The following is a 24,852-nucleotide window of genomic DNA, read 5'->3' as shown; positions in this document are numbered from 1 at the left end:
ACTGTACTAACTTTACTCAACTTTGTCCTACTTCGACTCGACTTCAAAATACCGCATTTAGGACACAACATCAGGGGAACCCATGTATTTTTACCTTCATGCACTGTAACTTTAACTTAAGTCGCTTCTTAATTAGTAATTTTGAGCCCTCATTTTTGTGCGCTGGCTAGATTTTCTTGTGCTGAGAATGTGCGAGCAGTGCGCAATTGCGCACGCGCGCAGCTTAGAGGGATCACTCGTCACAAGCATCATTTCTAGTTTCTGTTTTCCAAAGCACATCTCCTCTGCTGGAGACAAGGGGTACTGCAAAATTGTAACTAAAAGGACTGTGTACTATTTTGCGCCTCCTGGTGGTAAAAAATGCATTCATTGAATAATTATACAAATATAATGATATAAAAATGAAGAAAATTCCATAAACTGTCATATAAACATGCATAAAAAAATACTCATCAGTCGAAAAATGTGCATTTATTTTACGTAACATGTTGATCACCTAAACAAGGGAGCTGACATAATTTTCAGTCATCTTGCTACTACAGGTACTCAATAACCTAAAAAAGGCTGGGCATACAATTGAGAAGTAAAATGGTCACTTTGAGTCTCTGTAGTTTGTATTCTTGCTGTGCTTTCTAGCACTTGTTTTCTGTTGTACTAAACTAGTGGCAACCAACCTTTTAGAACAGGGGTGGCGAACACGCGGTTTTAGAGCCGCCTGCGGCTCTTGGCCTATAAGAATGCGGCTCTTTGCCTCATCATACTTTCTCTATACTGTGGCTCTTTGCCTCGTTTCATGTTTAGTTTTTTCCCCTCTTAGAACACACTTGAATCCATCAGAGTTAATAACAAATAATAAATAATATTTTGAAATTAATTACACCATCCACTGATCTAAAACTAAAACCAGTTAAGGGTGTCCCCCGCCCATTGCATGAAACAATGATAAAAATCATACATAACATCTTAATCTGACGGGGATCCTTTCGGCTCTTTGTGTCAAACATGTTCGCCACCCCTGTTCTAGAAGCTCAGAACTAATTTTTTTGTTTCTGATTAGCACAAAAGGTTACCAGTTGAATATGCATTTCTAAAACATGTTGTTACCATGTTATTACAATCTTAATGCGGGGTTGTAATTATTAGAAGATAACATAGGCTTAGTCAAACACTAAACATCATGCTGGTTAGAACTCATACTTCCCAGAAAATCATAATGACCTATGATGTATTTTAAGAACCTGTCCGCGGGCTACACAGTTGCTTTAGGGGGAACCACGCTGAAGACCCCTTCACTACACCTCATCTCATCTCATCTCATCTCATCAGCCGTACCGCTTATCCTCATTAAGGTCGCGGGGGGGCTGGAGCCCATCTCCGGGCAGTGGGCTGAACTGGTTGCCAGCCAATCGCAGGGCACACAGGGACAGACAACTCATTCGCTCATTCACACCTAGGGACAATTTGGACCGGCCAATTCACCTGAAATGCATGTTTTTGGAACGTGGGAGGAAACCGGAGTGCCCGGAGGAAACCCACGCAAGCACGGGGAGAACATACAAACTCCGCACAGGAAGTCTGGAGCTGGATTTGAACCCACGACAGGTTCCCATGACATGAACTGTGCCGCACAAGCGCTAACCACTGCGCCGCCGTGCTGCCCCCCTTCACTACACAATTGGTCAAATAAAACACACTGTCCCTTTAGGAAGCAAGCTTACACCATTGTACACTTGTTTTTACATTAAAACACTCACTGGCTGTCTGCCATGGTTAAGTACGTTGAAATGAATTAATATCTCGTTTTTAGACATATATTAGAAACACTTAAGATCTGTAACAGAGAATGTAGTATTTGGGAAACAAGCAGGCCAGGAACTCAATATCTATGGGCTTGTATTGGACAAGTTAGGGCCAGAAATGAGATGTAAATTGTTGTAATCTTCTTGAGTCAGTATATATTTTTCTCGTCAGTATATATCTTCATAGAACATTGCCCACTCCAGTGTATTTTCGACTCCTTGCAGACTCAAGTAGTTGGAAAACCAGAAGAAGTGAAAATAGAATAGAATAGAATATACCTTTATTGTCATTGTTACAAAATGGGTTAACATATTGTGACGACGAAATTGGGCATGACACTCCAGTTTTACACATTCACAGTGAGGTATGAGCCAAGAAGATAAAGGAACAGAGAAGATAAGGTTATAAAACAAGGGGGATAAGGCTATAGTTATAATTTACATGGTATTTACACAAGAAATGTCGGCATGTGGGATGTTACATACAGTGTTGGGTAGGGTTACTTTAACTGGATTACTTTCAATTACTTTTGGATTACTCCAATACCAAATATGCTAATAAAAGACAAAAGAAACTAAATATGAATAAAATGATGACTCACAACACGTGGTAAGCTTTCTCTCCTGGCTTTGATCTCTTTGATCTCCGGCAAAACAAACATAAAATGCGACAGAAACAAAATGAAAATATATATAAACATCTTGCCAACATCATTTTTTGCCGTTCCATGTATTCCGTTACTCCCCAAGCCTGCACAAAATGTAGTAATTTTATTCATATTTAGTTTCTTTTGTCTTCTATTAGCATATTTGGTATTGGAGTAATCCAAAAGTAATTGAAAGTAATCCAGTTAATGTAACCCTACCCAACCCTGGCTGTAATACAAGAACATATTTTCAGTCCTTCCTTCCTGAACTCTTCATGTAAAAGCTTTATAGGGCATATAGTCATATTGAAATTATAGAACGATAAAACAAGAAATGCAACAATACTACCCTCTAGAGGGCTCAGTGGTGATGTACTACAAAATTAACTACAGAATTTGAATTAAATTGACAGTAATTGCGTTCTTTGGCTTTTGCGCACAAAAATCTCGACCGCAATATATTTTATCACGGATACATTTAGAAAACGTAATGAGAACAGGGCAGGCATTAGGTATGCTGCTTTAAAGTGCATTTTTTTTCATCAATATTTGCACTTTTGCATGTGATTTTTTTCTGTTTAGTGTAGCACTCCCATAGCAGAATTTCAGGGGGGTGTATGTAACGGGTGTAATAATAACTTTTGTTTTATTGAAATTCCTGCTGAAATATGTTGTATAGTTTCTGCATAAGTGTCCTGCAATGATGAGTCCAACAGTGCCACCTGCTGGTAAGTGGTAAGGTTTGGTTTGGATTTAGACTTTGCGACAGGAGGGGAGGGTTTTGGGCAGTCTACAAAGAGCTGCCAACGGTAAGACACGATCTTTTGGTGCTCCGCAAAAAGTTAATTTTAAACATTAAAACCACAGCTGACAAATCTCTCAACATGCACGGCAATGTGATTGATGTTGTCAAGCTGTTTGGATTTATTTTCGTTTTGTTTCTGTCGCCTTTTATGTTAGTTTTCCCGGACGTTGCATATTGTGCTAAAATGTTAAATCCCCTTATAGAGATCAAAGCCAGCAGAGAAGCTTACCACGTGTTGTGTTGTGGTTCGAGAACGTTCTCCATCCTGGCACCTGTGCTGTGGAATGCTCTCCCCCTGAGATTTGATTTGCAACCTCAGTGGAAATGTTTAAATCTAAGCATAAAACACACTTCTACTCTATAGCATATGATTAACCTATTCTTGGACAATATCTCTGTATTATTTGTGATTGCAGCATCCTTTGCTGTCTGGTAATCCTGAAAGGGGGATGCTACATGTGCGGTCCCTTCTCAAGGTTTCTTCATTTTCCTCATGTTGAGGTTTTTGAGTTTTTCCTTGCCCTCTTGTTGGTTCCAGATCAGGGGATGGTGTAATAATAGTCTGAAAAATAGTCTGTGTAATAACCTGTGCAGCCCTTTGAGACTCTTTGTGATTAAGGGCTATACAAATAAAAATGACTTGACTTGCATTAAAAGTAAGGAAACAAAGCAACACCACGCCTAATTTTTAGATTGTAACAACCTTTAAAAAAATACAGCTTACACATAATAACGTTTATTCCCGGGGTTCGCCAACCTTTTTGAACCCTAAATCTACTTTTTTTGCTACTGATTATCAGGAAGGGCCACCACTTTGAATTGCATTTCTAAAATAGCCAATTATGTCATTACTATGTTGTTACAATATTATTATTATCTTATAACCAGGTTGCGATTATTAGAAGTAGGGTTCAAACAAGCACAGTCAACAACTGAAACATATTTTTTAGGGTGCGTTGTTTGTGGTATCATTAAAAAGTTAACGGTAGAGTATTTTCTCAATTTCCAACTGAGTTAAAAGACTCATTATCATTTTTCTTACCACCTATCATCTTGTACAGTATCTTATTTTAGCATAGCTGTTTGGAGCAGAACACATTAGATAGGAAGAATGGGGAGGACAGGGGTGGGTTGGAGATTAACATCAAGCTTGTCGCCATGTCTTTCTATTTTTTTTTTCATATTGGTTAGTGTAGCTTGAAAATGGTGAAAGTAAGAAAAGGCCAACACAGTACAGTCCAAACTCCAACCCAAAACCAAAGAAAGATGAAAAAAGAAGAGTTTGTTAGAGTGCATCTAAAAAACGCAGGTACTTGCAAGCGCAACATATGCTTGGCAAAGGCTGCAATGATGACACAAGCCAGGAGATGGCGGCAGCGGGTAAAAAATATACAGCTCATGTCAATGATTTCTCATCCCAGTTGGAAATCAATTTTCCTTAAAAATAACCCATTACTAGTGAGCTATTTTCTAAAACCGTCTGCGGGCTACCAAGGTGCTCTAAGGGAGCTACCTGGTGCTCCAAGGCACCACGTTGGAGAACCTTGGTATATACAGTATTGTGCAGGGTGGGGCGAATCTATCTCATAATCCATAGACTTGTAGGAATAGACACGTGGACAGGGTTGCGTAGGGTTACTTTAACTTGATTACTTTCAATTACTTTTGGATTACTCCAATAGCAAATATGCTAATAAAAGACAAAAGAAACTAAATATGAATCAAATGACTAAATTTTGTGCAGGCTTGGGGAGTAACGGAATACATGGAACGGCAAAAATGATGTTGGCAAGCTGTTTGGGTTTATTGTCATTTTGTTTCTGTCGCATCTTATTTGTTCGTTTTGCCGGAGATCAAAGAGATCAAAGCCAGGAGAGAAAGCTTACCACGTGTTGTGAGTCATAATTTTATTCATATTTAGTTTATTTTGTCTTTTATTAGCATATTTGGTATTGGAGTAATGCAAAAGTATATTGTTCAGAATACATTTTATCTGCATGAATTGTTGGTCCTTGCTTTTCAAAGAGTTGTGTTAAACATTTTAAATGGCGTCAACACATGTTATTGATGATCAAGGTGTCATGTCCTGCACGGTCGTCATGGCACCCAGCTGGTCCCGCCACTTGACACCGGCTGAGACACATTGACTTGATTGCGTGTGGGATATTTAAGCGCTCCTTTTGGGACTGCCCGGGGCCAGACCATTGCTTGACTATGAGGAAAACCTGTTCATGCCTGTTTGTTCTGAGTAAATGCCTTGTTTGTAATTTTGATTGCCTTTAAGCCTGTTTTGTTTTGTCTTTGGTCCCTGTGTGTTGGACAACTTTTATTTTCCAATTAAAGTGACGGATCGTCTACGAATTTGAGTTCACACTTTCTGCTTCCTGGCCCGTTCCCTGACACAAGGGCACTTCCAGCGCTGCCAATTTTTTAGAATTATTGACAATGTCAAGACCAGAACGGAGATAGGACCCACTTGCGTTGTGTTTCTAACAAGTTTTATTAGAAGAAAGAAAGAGGGTTGCACCCATGATCTGGTGATTGCTGGACGCGGGAAGCAGGTCGCTCTGAACGCGGAAGTGGAACTTCCGTGGTAAGCGATGGCGGTGTCGGGAACGGAAAACGGCTCAGTAGCCGGGACAGGAGAGCAAAAATGTGGTCGGGGTCGTAAGCGAGTCGTAAGCCAGGAAAGGAGAGTAGACCTGGTCGGGGACAAAAAACGGGTCGAAGCCGGGGGACAGACGGGAGCAAAAAACAGGCTTGCCTAGTGTTAACTGAGGTTCGCGGACGGACTGACAACCGGTGACAGAAAGGAGTGGGTTTCTATAGGCACAGGGAGCCAATCAGAGGCAGTTGGTGCCAAAGGAGCGGGCACAGGTGCATCACAACGCTAATCATGACAAACAAACTTTAAATGCTCAAAATTGTTATTTCAAGTTTACAATTGTGTGGACGTCCTCGTCCATCCCTATGAAAATTTCTGCAATCATTTTTGAGCGACGTTCATGACGTGTGTTAAAGGATATTGTGGACATAAACAAATCAACCATAGTTTCTAGATGATAAACCCCAAATTGTCCAGATATGAAAATGTGCTTTATAACCTAGTGCGCTATATATACCGGAAAGTACAGAGGATAAAATTGGAAATTTATAGCTACAGTTGGCAGCACGGCGGAGCAGTGGTTAGCGCGTGTGCGGCACAGTTCTGAGGTCATGGGTTCAAATCCAGCTACCAAACTTCCTGTGCGGAGTTTGTATGTTCTCCCCATGCTTGCGTAGGTTTCCTCCGGGCACTCCGGTTTCCACCCACATTCCAAAAACATGCATTCCAGGTGAATTGGCTGGTCAAATTGTCCCTTGGTGTGAATGAGCGAGCGATTTGTCTGTCCCTGTGTGCCCTGCGACTGGTTCAGGGTGTCCCCTGCCCACTGCCCGAAGATAGCTGGGATGGGCTCCAGCACTCCCGCAACCCTACTGAGGATAAGCGGTGCAGATAATGGATGGATGGATGGATAGTTACAGTTAAATGATTCTGGTAACTGTTCTGTCTTTGAGAAACATAAAGAGTGGTCTTTGTGTGCCCTCTTGTGGTTAACATATTGATTGTTTGTCCACCTGCCTTATAATAAACTCCCACATCCTTCTTAACACCTGATTAATAATTTTCTTTTTAGCAGTATATGTCGAATTAAAAGAAAGCTACTTATATTGTTTAATCTAAAATCTGGCTAACTAGAAAATAACATTGCAATTGTAAAAATGCATGATAAAGTGAATGTACACTATATGAACATTACCTCTGGGGATAAAGGTCAATACAGAGCATTTTGTCTTAACAAGACCTAAAATGACTTCATTGACAAGAAAACAAGATGACTAAATTTTATGCAAGAAAGTGAGATATAACAAAATACTTCCTTCATTTCCAAACCGGCACCCACTCTTTGTAATGTCTGTTTAATCTCCTCCCTCATGCTGTGGAAGTGTGATGTCATACTATGTAGCGTCAGGCTGGAATCTGGCTTCCTATTGGTCCTCTCAACAGCGTAACCTCTCGTTCAATGGAGTAGGGAGTGAAAGTTGTTGAGTGGACTCTGGTCTTTCATACTGCTTGAACAGAAGAACAATCTGCAACTCTGCCTGACTTGTTACAATTATGGATCAAAGTATGGTGAGAATATTTGAATTTTTTTCCTATGTAATCTACTTATTTACCCGAAGCTACTTTTTGGAGGTCCATTATTGTCCCATGTCAAATCAAGTCACATTTATTTATATAGCCCTTAATCACAGAAATGTCTCAAAAGACTGCACAGGATTACAAATACACAATTGCCTGATCTTAAACCAACATGCGGGCAAGGAACAATTAAAAACCTCAGCGTGAGGAAAAAGAGAAACCTTGAGAAAGGACCCCACAAGTGGTAATCCCCCTTACAGGATGACCAGGGTAAATCACAATTAGCATTACTATACAAAAGCATAGTAAACACTCGGTAACATGTTGAAAATTTGTCCGGAAATTGCATGACAGCAGCGACGCCCCCAGCCTGTAAACTAGTCCAGAAAGTCTATGACGGCCACGACGCAGTTTCCCATCTCTGCCAGCTGGTCCATACAGGCGTTCACATGCTTCAGGTCCAAACACTGGTCCGCTGACTCATCTCCAAATTGTCCTTCTCCTTCGTATCACCACCAGGCAGGCAGTCGGAAAAAGACAGGACAATACAGAATATGAGGTGGGCATCAATCATAATCTTTGGAATAGAAGTGTGTCTTAAGCCTCGATTTAAAAACTTCCATTGAGGTTGCAGATCTTATCTCCGGAGGCAGGGCATTCCATAACACCGGGGCCCGGATGGAGAAGGCTCTCGAGCCTGCAGACTTCTTGGCTCTCTGAGTCACAAGTAGACCGGTATTTTCCGAGCGCAGACTCCGTGTAGGAACATAGGGGGAAATCAAATCAGAGAGATAAGAGGGTGCAAGTCCATGGAAACATTTATATGTTAATAAGAGAACCTTAAAGTCACATCTTAAGTGGACTGGGAGCCAGTGCAAGTTGGCTAATACAGGAGTAATATGCTCAAACTTTTTGGTCTTAGTCAAAAGTCGAGCTGCCGTATTCTGAACCAGCTGCAAACTTTTAATGCCAGACATGGGGAGACCAGGAAGCAATACAGTAATCAAGCCGAGAAGTAATAAACGCATGAATTAAAACCTCTGCATCCGATTAGGACAGCATCGAACGAATCTTCGCAATATTACCGGGTTGGTAGAATATTGATGACTTTTGGGGGTCTTGGTCTATCTTCATCAATGGTATACACTATCTATGTTCCAGTTCTTGCCTGTGGTAGTAGCTGTGTTTGCAGTAGTTTTAAGTCTACTGTCCTACTTTACGAGCGGTTCTGCAAACAAGAAGAAACCACCTGTCACCCTGCTGGATCCTTTGGTTAAATATCCTCTAAAGCTCATCGATAAACAGGTATAAAGAGAAGCACACGATCTGTTAACCAGTACAATGATGTGGCAGTATCTTATTTGTTAACTTTGTTCCTATGCAGGAAATTAGCCACGACACCAAGAAATTTCGTTTTGGGCTTCCCTCTGCCAATCATGTACTCGGACTGCCAGTTGGTACTATGACTCCCTGCTGTCCTTACAGGGGAATCAAATGATATCGGAAAAATATCATGTTGTATGGCCCTCTTGCAGGTCTAAACACGATAGTTCGTGTCTGTGGAATATGAGTTAAAGAGTAATATCCATCTTCGGGGGTGGCAATTTTGAGGGTTGTTAAAGGGACAGTGTGTATTGTTTAGCACCTCCTAATGGTAAAATAAAACAATTGATCCAACAAACTACATGTCACGGTTGCCATGGCGCCCAATTGGCCCCGCCCGTGTGTGCCAGCTGTGGCTTGTTGACAGATTGGCTTCCCTTCTATCTAAGCTCAGTGCTTTCACTCACCCTTGGTCAGTCCGTCAACAAACCTCTGCACCCGCTAGACGTGGGTTTTGACTCTGTGAGGTTTCCCATTTGTGTATCCTGTCCGGTTTGGATCCCGTCTGTTTCGTCCTGTTTTGATTTCAGTCTCAGGTCTCCAGTGTCTGGTATCGTGCCCGTCATTCTCGTCCTGTCTGATATCTGTCTCCAGTCTCCTATATCTGCGACATCATCTGTCCGTTATCGGCTCGTGTAACTGGTATCGATCTCGTTGGTCTCTTGCTTTCTGTTGTTCCACGCCAGACTTCTGTCTTTCTTCTTTTGCGATCGTTGAATCACTGGGGTTTTGTCTTAATGTGCATGACTGCCCCATTTCCTGTAAAATAAAAGCTGGTTCTTGACATTACATCAAATATCATATCGATGAGCATTTTTTTAAACACTCATAGGACAGGAATTTTTTATTTATTTACATGACATGAGTTTCACCTAGGCAGCTCGGCGGCGCAGTGGTTAGCGCGTGTGCGGCACAGTTCTGAGGTCGTGGGAACCTCCTGAGTGGGTTCAAATCCAGCTCCCGGCCTTACTGTGCGGAGTTTGTATGTTCTCCCACTCAGGTTTGCTCCCACATTCCAAAAACATGCATTTCAGGTGAATTGGCCGGTCCAAATTGTCCCTAGGTGTGACTGAGCGAGTGAGTTGTCTGTCTCCGTGTGCCCTGCGATTGGCTGGCAACCAGTTCAGGGTGTCCCCTGCCCACTGCCCGATGATTGCTGGGATGGGCTCCAGCACCCCCGCGACCTTACTGAGGATAAGCGGTGCAGCTGATGAGATGAGATGAGACTACTACAGCCATATTATAATATAGAAATACTTCAAAAATACTTTAAAATACTGCTACGATAATACTACAGAAATACTCAAAAAATACTACATAATACTACACAATACTACTTGTCTCGCGGGCCGCCTGTTTGACACCTGTGGTACAGCAGTTGTACAACTTTAATCGAAGTGCATTATTTGAACTAGCAGTGGCTCATGCAACATATTATTGTAAGGAAATCCTTCGGGTGAGCTTCTGCTTCAAGACTCTGTTAAAACTCACTGTGTTCTTTTTACCAGGCCAGCACGTGTACCTGTCGGCCAAGGTGAATGGCAACTTAGTTGTCCGAGCATACACGCCAGTCTCCAGCGATGACCAGCAAGGATATGTTGACCTTGTTGTCAAGGTATTTAAAGACGATCGGTAACATTTGCCATGTACAGTTTTAGGCATATTTCTGAAAAAACAGTAATTAGTTCAGTTACTAGTTACTTCATTTAAAAGGTAATACAGTTACGGTATTTCTTGCCGACGAATGGGATTACTTTTTTGGAATGTTTTCCTTTGTAATGCGTCTCAACACTGCTGAAACAGATTCTCGAATGAAGTGGAATCTGGAGTTATGTGGCCCACAAGAAGCACTAAATTGTTTCTTTAGAAGTTAAAAGCTAATATTTTACAGTGAGAGACAAAACTAAATATATGAGCACTGCAAAGCTGAGTGTTCTGACACAAACAGCACTGCCCGAGGACAGCATTTCCCAAAAGAAAAAGCTTAGAGTTTAGAGTTTGTTCTTGCCCTTTGAGACTTTTGTGATTAAGAGCTATACAAATAAATGTTGAATCGATCTGACACGTTTCTGACTATGTAAGCAGGCTAACAACATCCTAATGCTTTCAATTCAAAACAAACTTTTTATGTGTTCAGGTATACCATCGAAACAGTCACCCGTCATTCCCTGAGGGAGGTAAAATGTCCCAGTTTCTGGATAACATGGCTACTGGAGATGTTATTGACTTCAGGGGACCGAATGGACTGCTAGTGTATAGGGGCAATGGTATGTTGGGCATTATACACCAGTTTCACGTAACATTATATATGTATATATATATATATATATATATATATATATATATATATATATATATATTCAGGTAGAGTGTCTTAAAATCAACCTTGTTAAGTAACCCAAAACAAGGACAAGCCATTTCATAAGGAACAGGCTATGATGCAGGGGTCGGGGACCTAAGCCTCGGAAGCAATATATGGGGGGTCTACTCATGAGTACATCTGGCTTGGAGATCAAATAGGACTTGTACAATTTTAATTACATTGCTTCATACTGAACCGATGGTTTTACCACGAAGCAGAGGCAATGCAGAGTTTCCAAGGTTTTGGTCCAGTGCAAGTAGGACACAATTTTAACTACACACACCAGCAGACCCTGTTTTGGCTGTAAATCCTTTAATACCGTATTTTCCGCACTATGAGGTGCACTGTGTTATAAGGTGCACCTTCAATGAATGATATATTTTTAAACTTTTCCATACATAAGGCGCACCCCATTATAAGGCGCTATAAGTGCATGCTGGTTTAAGATCAGGTAATTGTGCAATTTTGTAATTGTAATCCTGTGCAGTCCTTCGAGACATTTTTGTGATTAAGGGCGTCATAAATAAACGTGACTTAACTTGACTTGGCTACAGTAGAGGATGTAGTTACGTTATGCAACCATTAGATGGTGCCGCGCTAAAGGGAATGTCAACAAAACAGTCGGATAGGTCAGTCAAACTTTATTAATAGATAACAAACAAGCTTTCCACAACTCCATTCACTCCCAAAATGAATAAACAGCCGTTTTATTATTTTCTCTGGGGTAAAGCATTTTCGTGACACATCTTTAACATCTTTGAACAACAGCAAGGCATAACATTTTACTTTTCCTCCATTTTGTCAACACGCAAAAAAACGTCTGATACTGTTATGGTAAATTAAACGTTAGTGCAATCGCAATATAGTGACACTCGTAATGTGCAAAAACAACAAGTGCAAAACAATAACAATAAAGCAATAACATAATAACTGTAAAATGTAAAACGTAAACACACACCAAGTAGGACCACCTCTGAATTCTTTAATGTTAAGTTCCCGTGCCAGCGCTGTTGCCTTCATTCGAATAGTTATTGTACTGACACTTCTACTTGCTGCTCTTTGTTCAACAACCCACTGTTCAAGTGTGTCCTCTAACTGTGGACATCTCACTTTATTGCCACAGAAACTTTGTTTAGTCTTCCTTACTTGGCCATCGATTCATTAGTGTTGAACTCTCTCGCTGCTGCTCTATTCCCGTGTTCTACTGCGTGACTGATCGCCTTGAGTTTAACCCTGCGTTGTAAGCATGTCTCTTAATAGGAGCCATTTCAGGGTCTTTATACAAACGCACAAATAAAAGAGAATCGTTGTTTAATATTTCCCAGTATGCACAGCGCACTTCTTCTTCTACGCGAAAAATGGAGTCGGTGGCTGCTTACCGTAAGTTGCGAGACCTTGTAATTCAATATTGATCCATATATAAGGCGCACCGGATTATAAGGCGCATAGTCAGCTTTTTTTTTTTAAAATCAGATTTTATGTGCACCTTATAGTGCAGAAAATACGGTAATCCCTTATATGGAACCTCATTAAATACCAAAGGTTCACTGTTGAGACGCTTTATGATGAAAATTCACAGATCAAACTTTAACCCAAACAAACCTTTTATCCAGAAGCTCTAGCAAAGCACCTACAACAATTTGATTGGGTAAGCGTTAGGAAGGGCGGAGCTATACACAGGACACGTATACTTGTTCTTCTTTGCTCTGTGCCGTCTGAACTGAAGGTAAATACGCTGGTATCCTTGCTTGCAGTATTTTGTGACATTTTTACAAAAGAACTTTGCTTTCACTTTGTTTCGAAACCATTATTCAGGAAAAAAATGACAGACAAAATGAGCCTCAACACTCTTAAGTAATTGCGGGAGGGAGTCAAATTTTAAGTGGTATATTTAATTTATAATTATTTCATAGATTTTATGAAACCATCAAACGTCACACAGTTGAATATAATGCCTTGATGAATGTGTGGCTCGCTCCCAAAAAAAAAAAAAAACATAAATATGTTTGCTTTTATGGCTCTTTATGTCAAAAAGGTTCTCAACTGCTTCTATGATGTATTCACAAGTGTCCACCCTCACAGTTATGGAGGAACAATTCTGTCATATATAGAAATAAATGTATGGACAAATAAATACCTAAATATATATTCCATATTATTAAATTAAAACATTAAAAAAAATCGTGCAATACCTAAATATATGACTGAAATGCAATTTATTCATCTTTTTTTAAATATCTGTATTTATTTTGTCGTGTATTTTGTCGAGCATTTGTTGTGTATTTGGGCAGCTCGGCAGCTTAGTTCTAAGGTCATAAGATCGAACCTTCCTCCGTGGAGTTTGCATGTTCTCCCCGTGCTTGCGTGGGTTTCCTCCCGGCACTCCGGTTTCCTCCCACATTCCAAAAACATGCATGTAAATTGGGCGGTCCAAATTGTCCCTAGTAGTGAAATGATCGAGAGAGGTGTCTGTCTCGATGTGCCCTGCGACTGGCTGGCAACCAGTTCAGGGTGTCCCCTGCCCACTGCCCGATGATTGTTGGGATGGGCTCCAGCACCCCCGCGACCCTACTGAGGGTAAGCGGCGCAGATAATGAATGAATGAATGAATGAATGTTGTGTATTTTGTCGTGTACTGTGTCATATATTTTGTCATAACAAAAGGTTATTCAAATGAGGAGGCGGGTCAAACAGGCTCAGCCAATGATCAGCCAAAAGGTGAACAGCTCCTCATTTGAATAACATTTTGCTGGAACAAAAAACATGATAAAATAAATGAAAAAAACAAATGACAAAAAACTACAAAATACATGACAAATGATGCGACAAATTACTCATGAAATATACGACAAAATACATGACATAATACACAACAAAAGGCACAACAGACTAAATGACAAACTACATGACAAAATAAGCAAAAAGTAGACGACAAAATACACTCCAAAATAGATATCAAAATATGCGACATTTTCACATCAATTATACGTCAAAACACTCAAAAAAATCAAATGACAAAATACATGGCAAAATACACCACAAAATACACGCTAAAATGAATCAAAACATACAGCACAAACAAAATACATGACAGAATAAATACCAAAAGGAATAAATGACAAAATAAATGGCAAAATGTGTGAATAAATGAATCGCATTTAGCTCATATATTTAGGTATTTAATGATTTATTTATGTGTAAATGTATTTGTATAGGATGCAGTATATTTTCAGGTATTTATTCATTTTTGTATTTAGTTCTACACATGCCAGAATTAGTCCTCCATACACCGTCAGGGCCCTTATTGACGCCACTATTATTTGCAAACGTGAAACTGGTGTATACAAAATCTCCAGCAGATGTCAGTGTTGCACAAGAAGAGCTTAAACCAATAGCCTTTTCTCCCATCAGGTCAATTTTCAATCCGTCCGGACAAGAAGTCAGAGCCAAAGAACTTGAAGATCAAACAAATAGGCATGATTGCTGGAGGGACCGGTGGGTTTTAGTCTTTTTTTCCACATCTTGTATTTATAAATTGTAGCTGCTTTTTCTATACAATGAGATATGCATTGTGAGTGTAAGATGTACAATTGTGTCACTTGATCACTATTTGGAAGATCAGAGTGTAGGACATATACCGTAGATTTCGGACTATAGAGCGCACATGATTATAGGCCGCACCCAGTACATTTTTGAAGAAAAAAAAATTGTACAAACATAAGCCGCACCTGCCTATAAGACGCGGTCAATCATGGACAATTCATCACATCCACTACACAGCATCATCTCCAAACGGAAGAGCAGCTTCAGCAACAGACTGCTGTCACAGTCTTGTTCCACAGACAGACTGAGGAGATCATTTCATCCTCATGCCATGAGGCTCTTTAACTCCACCCGGGGGAGTAAAAGCCCACATTAAACCACACCCCCACGTTTGCATATTACCCTATTTTTATTACAGTGTGTATTTTATGTAGCACTATTTAAATACTCTATATCAACACGTTACATTGGGTATTTATGTATTGTATTCCTTTTACTTATTGTTTTATTTTCAACACAAGGATACTGCTGGAAGTGTGATTTTCCCTACGGGGATGAATAAAGTATCTATCCATCTATCTATCTATCTATCTATCTATCTATCTATCTATCTATCTATCTATCTATCTATCTATCTATCTATCTATCTATCTATCTATCTATCTATCTATCTATCTATCTATCTATCTATCTATCTATCTATCTATCTATCTATCTATCTATCTATCTATCTATCTATCTATCTATCTATCTATCTATCTATCTATCTATCTATCTATCTATCTATCTATCTATCTATCTATCTATCTATCTATCTATCTATCTATCGATCAATTGAAACATGAGATATTTACAAAGAAAGACGGTACACAAAAGTTTTAATAATATACCGTAGATTAACGCCAGACTTTTGATAAACAAATATGTGTCAGTACGATGTCACCAGTCACTGAAATACGACATATCATTGGAAAGCTTAAACTCTTGGGATTCAAAATATCTATCTATCAATGTACCCTGGTCATATCCCTCGAGAGGGGTGACCGACAGCAAAACAAGCACATACAAAAACAAAGAAAACAAAAAAGGGAAAAAGTAGCAAAAAACACACAAAAAAATTGGACCATGGCCAATCAAAATACCCAAACACCAAGTAAAGCACCTCGGCGCCCACGTCGGTCATGCTTTCGTCCCTCCAGATGAAACAGGAAACAAGAAAGCCGCCATGTCACTCAGGTCAGGGTGACACAACACACTTTTGTTCAACAGCAGGGCCCGACAGCTTTCACTGGTTTACCCCTGCCGCATCATATAGGTGCCCTGCCCATCCCTTAGAACGCATCCGAACATCCCACTATCCTTTTACAACACCCTTTTACTCCTTCGTATTACCAACAAGAGCTCTTGCTTCCATTACATTTAGATCTCTTTTCTGCAGTGCACTCAACACCATCCATCCATGTCAATCGCGGCCGAAAGATATGATTTTTAAAATATTCTCATCACGATCATTCATGAACAAGATACCCGATAACTAAAAAGCCGGCGTACAGCCCCTGGTCATCTTCAACTTCTTTGAATGTCCGCGAAAATTGCTTTGTTACATCAAGGACAATTCATAGAATCCTACCGTGTAAAATATTTAGTCCAAAACACACGATAATGCCAACAGATGAATATTAAAACGCCTGAAACATTTTTGCTTCTTTGGACATTGCTTTTTGTAATCAGTTCGTTTCGCCACATTATTTCCTTTTTCAAATAAAAACTCGTTAAATTATTCCCAATACGGTAATTAGCCCTCCCCTTTCGATTCACACATTTTTTATGATAAGGGTCTCTTATGCTAACATTAGCATAGCGCTATATCTCCTGCCCGCTGCTATCAATAAACAGCAGCTTGCACACCCCGACGGAGCTTTTATCGTCGCCAGCGACTAATCAGGCATGCCTAAGGACTGTACTTCCCAAATTCATTCAATACGTGGACTGAGGAACCAGGGGAAAAAACACTGGACTGCGTGTACAGTAATATCAAACATCTACTTGGATCTGGCCATCTCTGTCTGTCCCTCACCCCCCTCATACACCCCAGGAAAACAAAGCCTGCAACAAGGACAATACAAATATTTTCTTTGTTCTTTTATCTCCTTTGTTTTCTTTTATCTTCACTCTAAAATGTGAAACTGGGGTGCCACGTCCAATTTCGTTGTCACAATATGTTCAACCCATTTTGTAACAATGACAATAAAGGTATATTCTATTCTCATCTCATCTCATCTCATCTCATTGGCTGCACTGCTTATCCTCAGTAGGGTCGCGGGGTGCTGGAGCCCATCCCAGCAATCATCGGGCAGTGGGCAGGGGACACCCTGAACTGGTTGCCAGCCAATCGCAGGGCACACGGGGACAGACAACTCACTCGCTCAGTCACACCTAGGGACAATTTGGACCGGCCAATTCACCTGAAATGCATGTCTTTGGAATGTGGGAGAAAACCGGAGTGCCCGGAGGAAACCCACGCAAGCATGGGGAGAACATACAAACTCCGCACAGGAAGTCCGTTAGCTGGATTTGAACCCACAAAGGAGGTTCCCAAGACCTTAGAACTGTGCCGTACACGCGCTAACCACTGCGCCGCCGTGCTACCTCTATTTAATTCTATTCTATTCTATTCTATTCTATTCTATTCTCTTCCTGCTAGTTTCATTCATGCACAAAGAACAAAGATGTCCTTCTCGACACATGTATTCCACCTGTCTCACTCTTTACTTGGGCGCCCCTGGCGGCCGTTAGAAAAAAATGCATAAATTAGCCGCATCGTTGCATAAGCCGCAGGGTTGAGATCTTGGGATAAAAGATGCGGCTTATAGTTCAGATTTTTATTACCTCGACAGGTATCACACCAATGTTGCAGTTAATTCGTACGATCACAGCTGAACCCAGTGACAGCACAATGTGTCATCTCATTTTTGCCAACCAGGTAAGCGTTTTTTTTTTTTTAAATCATTGTCTCGACGGTTAGTTTTTCTTTTCTCATGTTTCTGTGTGTTGTACTGCAGACTGAAAAAGACATTCTACTCGGGAAGGAACTTCACGAGTTGGAGAAAAGCCACCCTGACAAGCTGAAGCTGTGGTTTACACTGGACAAACCTAGTGAGGGTAATCATGCGTTTCTTCAACCTAAAGACCGTTTCGACTTTTACAAAAACACTCGCTAAGTGTGACTGAATATGTCCCACCATCAGCTACAATCCTTTCTCTGTTGCATTTCATATGGTATTATAAAACCAAAGTGTTTCTTTGAGAACACTATCGGATGTAAAGACAGAGTGACTCAAACATACCTGTGAACCTCAGCCAATTGCTCCCCTTATTAATGCTAAGTCAAGCCAAGTCATGTTTATTTGTATAGCCCTTAATCACAAGAAGTCTCAAAGGGCTACACAGACTATTACGACACCATCCCCTGATCTAAAACCTACATGAGGGCAAGGAAAAATACAAAACCTCAGCATTGCAAATGTCAGGAACCGGAACAGCATGACGTTTCTCACACAAGCGTTTTATTATATGGGAAATGGGGAGTCATGCACGTTAGACAGCAGTCTGGCTTGAAATGACAGGAAGCCAGAGGCCGACGAGGTTGATACCAATAGCCTGAGCAGATATCGGACAGATGGGGTCGATACTGGACAGGACTGGACAGACAGGAATGATATCGAAACAGGATATTGAAATTAAACAGGACAAACAAAACGGGAACGAAACTGGAAACCGATGTTACACAGGACAAAATAAACGGGAACAATAGGAAATTATATATATATATATATATATATATATATATATATATATATGAGTCATTCCTAAGACTTAAAAAGTGGTCGGCGGCGCCCTCTGTTGGCTGCGGCTGCATCGGCTCGCTACAACGGGTCAGGTGCAATCGACATTTCGTTCTGTGTACATTGTTACACAGAATGACAATACAAGGAAATTATTATTATTATTATATATATATATATATATATATATATATATATATACCCCAGCCATATCCCCCTAGTGGGAGGTGGCTACAGTCATTTCTGTCTCTTTTTGGGAGATTAATACAGAGGAGGGGATTCCCAGCCTCCTAGCTCAACCCAACTGAGGTGTTGGGAGTCATTAGGTGACCAAACCCCCCAATTCCAACCCGTAATGCTGAACGCCAAGCAGGGAGGCAACGGGTACCAATGTTTAAGTCTTAGGTATGACTCGGCCGAGACTTGAACCACAACCTCCCAGTCTCGGGGCGGGCGCCATACCCTCAAGGCCCCCAAGCTGTACCTACAGGAAACAGGACTCAGTCAAAACCCACGTCTTGCGGGGTAGAGGTTCCTTGACGGACTGACAAAGGAGGGGTGAGAGCACAGAGCTTAAATACATGGAAAGCCAATCTTTTAACGAGCCGTAGCTGGCACCACACGGGCGGGAACAATTGGGCGCCATGGAAACGGTGACAGCAAATTGTTCTTATTAAGCGATAATGAACCTTACAAACTGGAATGAGAGAGAAGAATGAAGACAGGGAGAGAATGAGAGAGGGAGAGAGAGAGAGAGAGAGAGAGAGAGAGAGAGAGAGAGAGAGAGAGAGAGAGAGAGAGAGAGAGAGAGAGAGAGAGAGAGAGAGAGAGAGAGAGAGAGAGAGAGAGAGAGAGAGAGAAAAGCACAGCTCCAGTTGCTTTGTGATTAGTGCCTCACTTTAGTGACATCAAGTGGGCATATTTAAAACTGCAGCTCGTTTTTCTCTTGCACTTCTCTCAGTGTTGTCTCAAGGGCCGGATTAAAACTATTGGTGGGCCTGATCTGGTCCGAGGGGCCGCATGCTGACACCTGTATGGTGGTGTAACGCAATAATATCAGCATTCTATAATGACGTCTTCTTTTACCAGTGACCGAGATGATTCGTTCTAATTTTAAAAAATGGGTTTCCGTAATATGTATTCTCCCTTGTGCTTTTCAGTGGTTTTACTTTACCAGGGGTCTCCAACCTTTTACTTTTTGGTTACTGATTAGCGCAAAAAGGTACTGGTTTGAAACGCATTTTGAAAATAGCAACTTATGTTATTACTGTGTTGTTACAACGTTATTACCAGGTAGAAGTTAGAAGTAGGGTTGAAACAAGGGAAGTCATCCACTATAATATTATTTTTAAAAACACTGATTATGTCAATGATTTCTCATGCTAGTTATAAATCAAATTTAAATCACCATGACCCATCACTGCTATCTTTGGGGGCGCCATGTTGCAGACCCCTGCACTACACCTCATAGAGACATCTTATGGTCAAATGGTACACGCTGTCCCTTTAGCTAAATCTTTTGAAATCTCTCGAGTTTTTACTTTCAATCCGTCCAGACAAGAAGTCTTTTTTTGTTTTATCATCCTTTTAATTATTTTAAAGCACTGTTAAAAGTGCAATGCAGTACTCCCCCCCTTATATTTCCATTCCTCCTCTTCCCAAGAAATCCCGGAGTGTTTAACTTGAAATGCTGCAAGCTAACTGATAAATGGAGTTGCACTTTAAAAAAACATGTAATTTTTGTACACACCCAGGAAAAGGTGTGTTTACATCATACCTGTCAAAGTACGTTTATAATGCATTTTAAGACGTGAAAATCTGTACGGAAAAATGCAAATTTATAAATTATGGGTACCATCCGGTATACACCGACTATCACGAAACGGCAAATAAATCAAGTCAAACGAGTTCGCCGCTGTAGCCTCTATCTCGGTATCGTTTTTTTCCGTTGCAAACAAAGGGAACGGTTTGATGCTACTGTGCGTGTGCGTCTGCCGCCTGGGGATATCCCATCATGCATCATTCTGTGGTAGTTGTGTAGTGAAAGGAAGTCCGTCTCTTTTTATGATATAACGAAACACATGTACAATATAACATCTTCTATCTATCTATCTACCTTGGTCATATCCCTCAAGAGGGGTGACCAACAGCAAGACAAACACATACAATAACAAAGAAAATAAAAGGGAAAAAAAAAAAACTACATTAATAAACACTTTTGGAAAAAAAATGTGGTGTAAGATTATTTTGTATTTTGTAAGGGAAAATACGACATTTTGTAAGGGCATGGAGCCCTGGAGCTTGACAGGTATGTTACATGAACACTTTGAAGTCTGTGGTGCACTTTAATCGCTGTATTAACTCGCGGAAGTGTAAACACCGAGTGTCGAAAACATGAGCTATCTGCTGACAACCGGTTCATCGCGCCGTATTTAAAAGTTAGATGAAATGATCTAAGCTTGAGTCCTTTAGATGCACTCTCGAATCTTCTACAAAACGAGCAAACGTGAGGGAAAATCCCAGAACAGCATGCGGCAAGATGTAGGCCGGAAAAGCAGTTAAAGTCGTTTACAAAAGGCACATTTGCATAATCCTTCAAGCGAGGGGGAAATAACAAACACAATATTTTACATACTGTAATCTCTGTTGGGAAATCCTCGAAAGATGTCCCCACTCCGCTTTTCTGCGTCTTTCTAGAGGGAATAACGGATCCATGATCATTCTTCTTGTGTGTGGAGCTATGCTGAATTTTAGAACTGGGTAGAATTATTTTTGAACGTAATTATTTTATCGGTTTCAACTTATCAGACGGGGACGCTTTCCTGATTGTCCTTTTTTAGGAGCAATATTGTTCATATGAGAGATAAAACTGTCACGGTTGCCATGGCGCCCAATTGGCCCCGCCTGTGTGGCGCGAGCTGCGGCTCGTTGACAGATGGGCTTTAAGCTTTAAGCTCAGTGCTTTTACTCTTCCTTTGTCAGTCCGTCAAGGAACTCTGCCCCGCACGACGTGGGTTTTGACTCAGTCCTGTTTCCTGTAGGTATTCCGGTATTGTTCCTGTCTATTTTGTCCTGTTTAATATTGGTTTCCAATTTCGTTCCCGTCTAGTTTGTCCTGTTAAATTTCAATATCCTGTTTTGATATCAACTCCGTCTGTCCCGTTGTTTAATATCGGTTTCCAGTTTTGTTCCCGTCTAGTTTGTCCCGTTAAATTTCGATATCCTGTCTGTCCTGTCCGGTATCGACCCCATCTGTCCGATATCTGCTCGGGCAATTGGTATCGATCTCGTCAGCCTCTGGCTTCCTATCATTCCACGCTGGACTGCTGCCTAATGTGCATGACTCCCCATTTACCGTAAAATAAAAGGCTTGTGTGAAAAACATCACACATTTGGGTCCTGATCCTGTTCCTGTTCATGGCAAAAACAATTGGCGTCACCAGACATCAGTCACAGGGGGGAATATTAAATGCATAGAGGAGCACCAATATTATTACCCAACCAAAAACTGTACAGAGCACTGACCAATGCACGTTAAACATACCCAGCAGCACACTCAGCAGCAGTTGAAACCAGGTTTCATGTAAATGTAAATGTTTTGCATTTATATAGCGCTTTTCAAGTCAAAGCACTGTAAAATGTGCTTCACACTTACCCATTTACACACACTCACAATGCATGCAAAGCAACTAGCTGCTTATCTGGGGCATTAGGAATTCAGTGTCTTGCCCAAGGACACTTCCGCATATAAAATAAAACAAAGGAGCTGGGAATTGAACCAGTGACCCCTTAATCCCAAGACGAGCGCTTTACCCCCTGAGCTACTGCTTAAAACAATAGACAGCCAGCTCCCTCCCAGACACTTATATCTTCTTGTGATTGGTCAATATGCAGTTTTTTTTCCACGGATTCTGTGTTGTTGATCTTAATTTCTTGACATGGTCAGCGGGCAGCACGGCGAATGAGCGGTTAGCGCGTCAGTGGCACAGTTCTGAGGTCATGGGATCGAATCCTCCTGTGCGGAGTTTGCATGTTCTCCCAGTGCTTGCGTGGGTTTCCTCCGGGCACTTCGGTTTCCTCCCACATTCCAAAAACATGCATGTCAGGTTAATTGGCCAGTCCAAATTGTCCCTAGGTGTAAATGAACGAGTGAGTGGTCTGTCTCTGTGTCTGTGGACTGGCTGGCAACCGGTTCGAGGTGCCCCCTGCCCACTGCCCGAGGACAGATGAGATGGGCTCCAGCACCCCTGCGATATAAAATCTAACAAAGAAGTTCCCACATTCAGGTAAATGTTTTCATTAAAAAAAAAGAAAAACGTAGAAAAACTCATCTCATCTCATTAGCTGCACCCGCTTATCCTCAGTAGGGTCGCGTGGGTGCTCGAGCCCATCCCAACAATCATCGGGCAGTGGGCAGGGGACACCCTGAACTGGTTGCCAGCCAATCGCAGGGCACACTGGGACAGACAACTCGCTCACTCATTCACACCTAGGGACAATTTGGACAGGCCAATCCACCTGAAATGCATGTCTTTGGAATGTGGGAGGAAACCGGAGTGCCCGGAGGAAACCAACGCAAGCACGGGGAGAACATACAAACTCCGCACAGTAAGTCCGGTAGCTGGATTTGAACCCACACAGGAGGTTCCCAAGACCTTAGAACTGTGCCGCATACGCGCAAACCACTGCGCCGCCGTGCTGCCCACGTAGAAAAACTAAAATCATCAAATCAATCATTCCAATGATTGTTTTTATGCTATTTTTCTCACTTTTTAATCTGCATGAGTTTCCTGAGTTAAATAAACTGTAGTGGTTGTTCTTGATAAACACTTTACAAGATCAAATCTTGGTGAAGGAAAATAAATATTGAGGTAAAGAAACCTCAATACTGGCAGCACGGCAGTGCTTAGCGCGTGTGCGGCACAGTTCTGAGGTCGTGGGAACCTCCTAAGTGGGTTCAAATCCAGCTCCCGGCCTTACTGTGCGGAGTTTGTATGTTCTCCCCGTGCTTGCGTGGGTTTCCTCCGGGCACTCCGGTTTCCTCCCACATTCCAAAAAACATGCATTTCAGGTGAATTGGCCGGTCCAAATTGTCCCTAGGTGTGACTGAGCGAGTGAGTTGTCTGTCCCCGTGTGCCCTGCGATTGGCTGGCAACCAGTCCAGGGTGTCCCCTGCCCACTGCCCGATGATTGCTGGGATGGGCTCCAGCACCCCCGCGACCCTACTGAAGATAAGCGGCGCAGCTGATGAGATGAGATGAGAAACCTCAATACTTGTTTTATAGTCATATCATACATCGCTGAACTGTTAGCCTCCTAAAAGACCCCCAGCCCTATATCTTAGGCACACTTTTTATAACATTAATTTACTAATATGTCCTCTGTGAGAATGATTTTCCTAGCATGTGGCTCCGTGAGCTAAATGAGTGTGACACCCCTGATGTGAATAGTTCGTATCAGTCAAATCAATGAAAATATATAAAAAAGCAAACTGGGATACTATGCAAACGCCTTTGCAGGTGTCCATTATCAAAAAGGAATAAACCTTTTCAGTTTTAAGGCCGGAACAAAAACTCCATCCTTGTATGGCAAAAGACACCAACAGACTAGCATTGTTTAAGATTTGTATTTGTCTTCAATAACAGCTTGATTAATGCTCCTCTTGAGGGGTTCCTCTTGCCGGTCTTTCCTTGAGTAGTACAATTGCCAGTTCTATCGGGTCTGAATCGACCAGATGAGCTTACAACCTTCAGTTTTTGTGTTTTGAGTATGTTTTTTCTTTTTTTTTGTTCTCTACTGTCAAGGTTGGAAGTACAGTTCTGGGTTTGTGACCTCAACTATGATCAAGAACCACCTGCCGCCTCCATCTTCAGACGTTCTTGTTGTTCTTTGTGGTCCTCCTCCAATGATCCAGTATGCCTGTCTGCCGAATCTGGAAAAACTGGGCTACAAAACAGAACACATCTTTGCATACTGATGGAGAAGAAAAACAAATATTAATTACACTTTCAAAATCCGAATAAATATTTTTTTCTTTTATTATTTTGTATACAAACTGTCCTTTTGTATTCATTCAGAAGAGCATATCATAATGAAATCAGTCTTTTGATCAGCTTGATGATGAATTTAGAAATTAATTTCGGATTTTTGGAAGAAAAAAGGTTGGAAAAAAAATCATTAAACATTAAATTTATTTTAAATTTTGCGTAGACATAAACTTCCATTTTGATAAATTCCCTTTTAAAAATTCTGCGTCAGTGGCAGGCGTGAAAGTTAACCCCGTTT

General features: G+C 41.2%; 1 protein-coding gene across 1 annotated transcript; it reads left to right on the top strand.

Moving 5' to 3' along the window:
• The first annotated feature begins 7,298 nt into the window (after positions 1-7,298).
• On the top strand, positions 7,299-24,578 carry cyb5r2 (cytochrome b5 reductase 2). The gene is made up of 9 exons (XM_088339219.1): positions 7,299-7,425; positions 8,596-8,739; positions 8,819-8,891; positions 10,326-10,432; positions 10,955-11,084; positions 14,591-14,674; positions 17,620-17,705; positions 17,785-17,884; positions 24,372-24,578. The coding sequence occupies exons 1-9, from the start codon at positions 7,411-7,413 to the stop codon at positions 24,542-24,544; spliced, it is 912 nt and encodes a 303-aa protein (XP_088195345.1). The 5' UTR covers positions 7,299-7,410; the 3' UTR covers positions 24,545-24,578.
• The last annotated feature ends 274 nt before the right edge of the window (positions 24,579-24,852 follow it).

The sequence above is a fragment of the Urocampus carinirostris genome, chromosome 7, assembly GCF_059441175.1.
Source record: "Urocampus carinirostris isolate Australia breed hairy pipefish chromosome 7, RoL_Ucar_1.0, whole genome shotgun sequence".
Lineage (NCBI taxonomy): Eukaryota > Metazoa > Chordata > Actinopteri > Syngnathiformes > Syngnathidae > Urocampus > Urocampus carinirostris.
The sequence above is the reverse complement of the archived record's forward strand: the minus strand, read 5'-3'. Positions and strand labels throughout refer to the sequence as shown.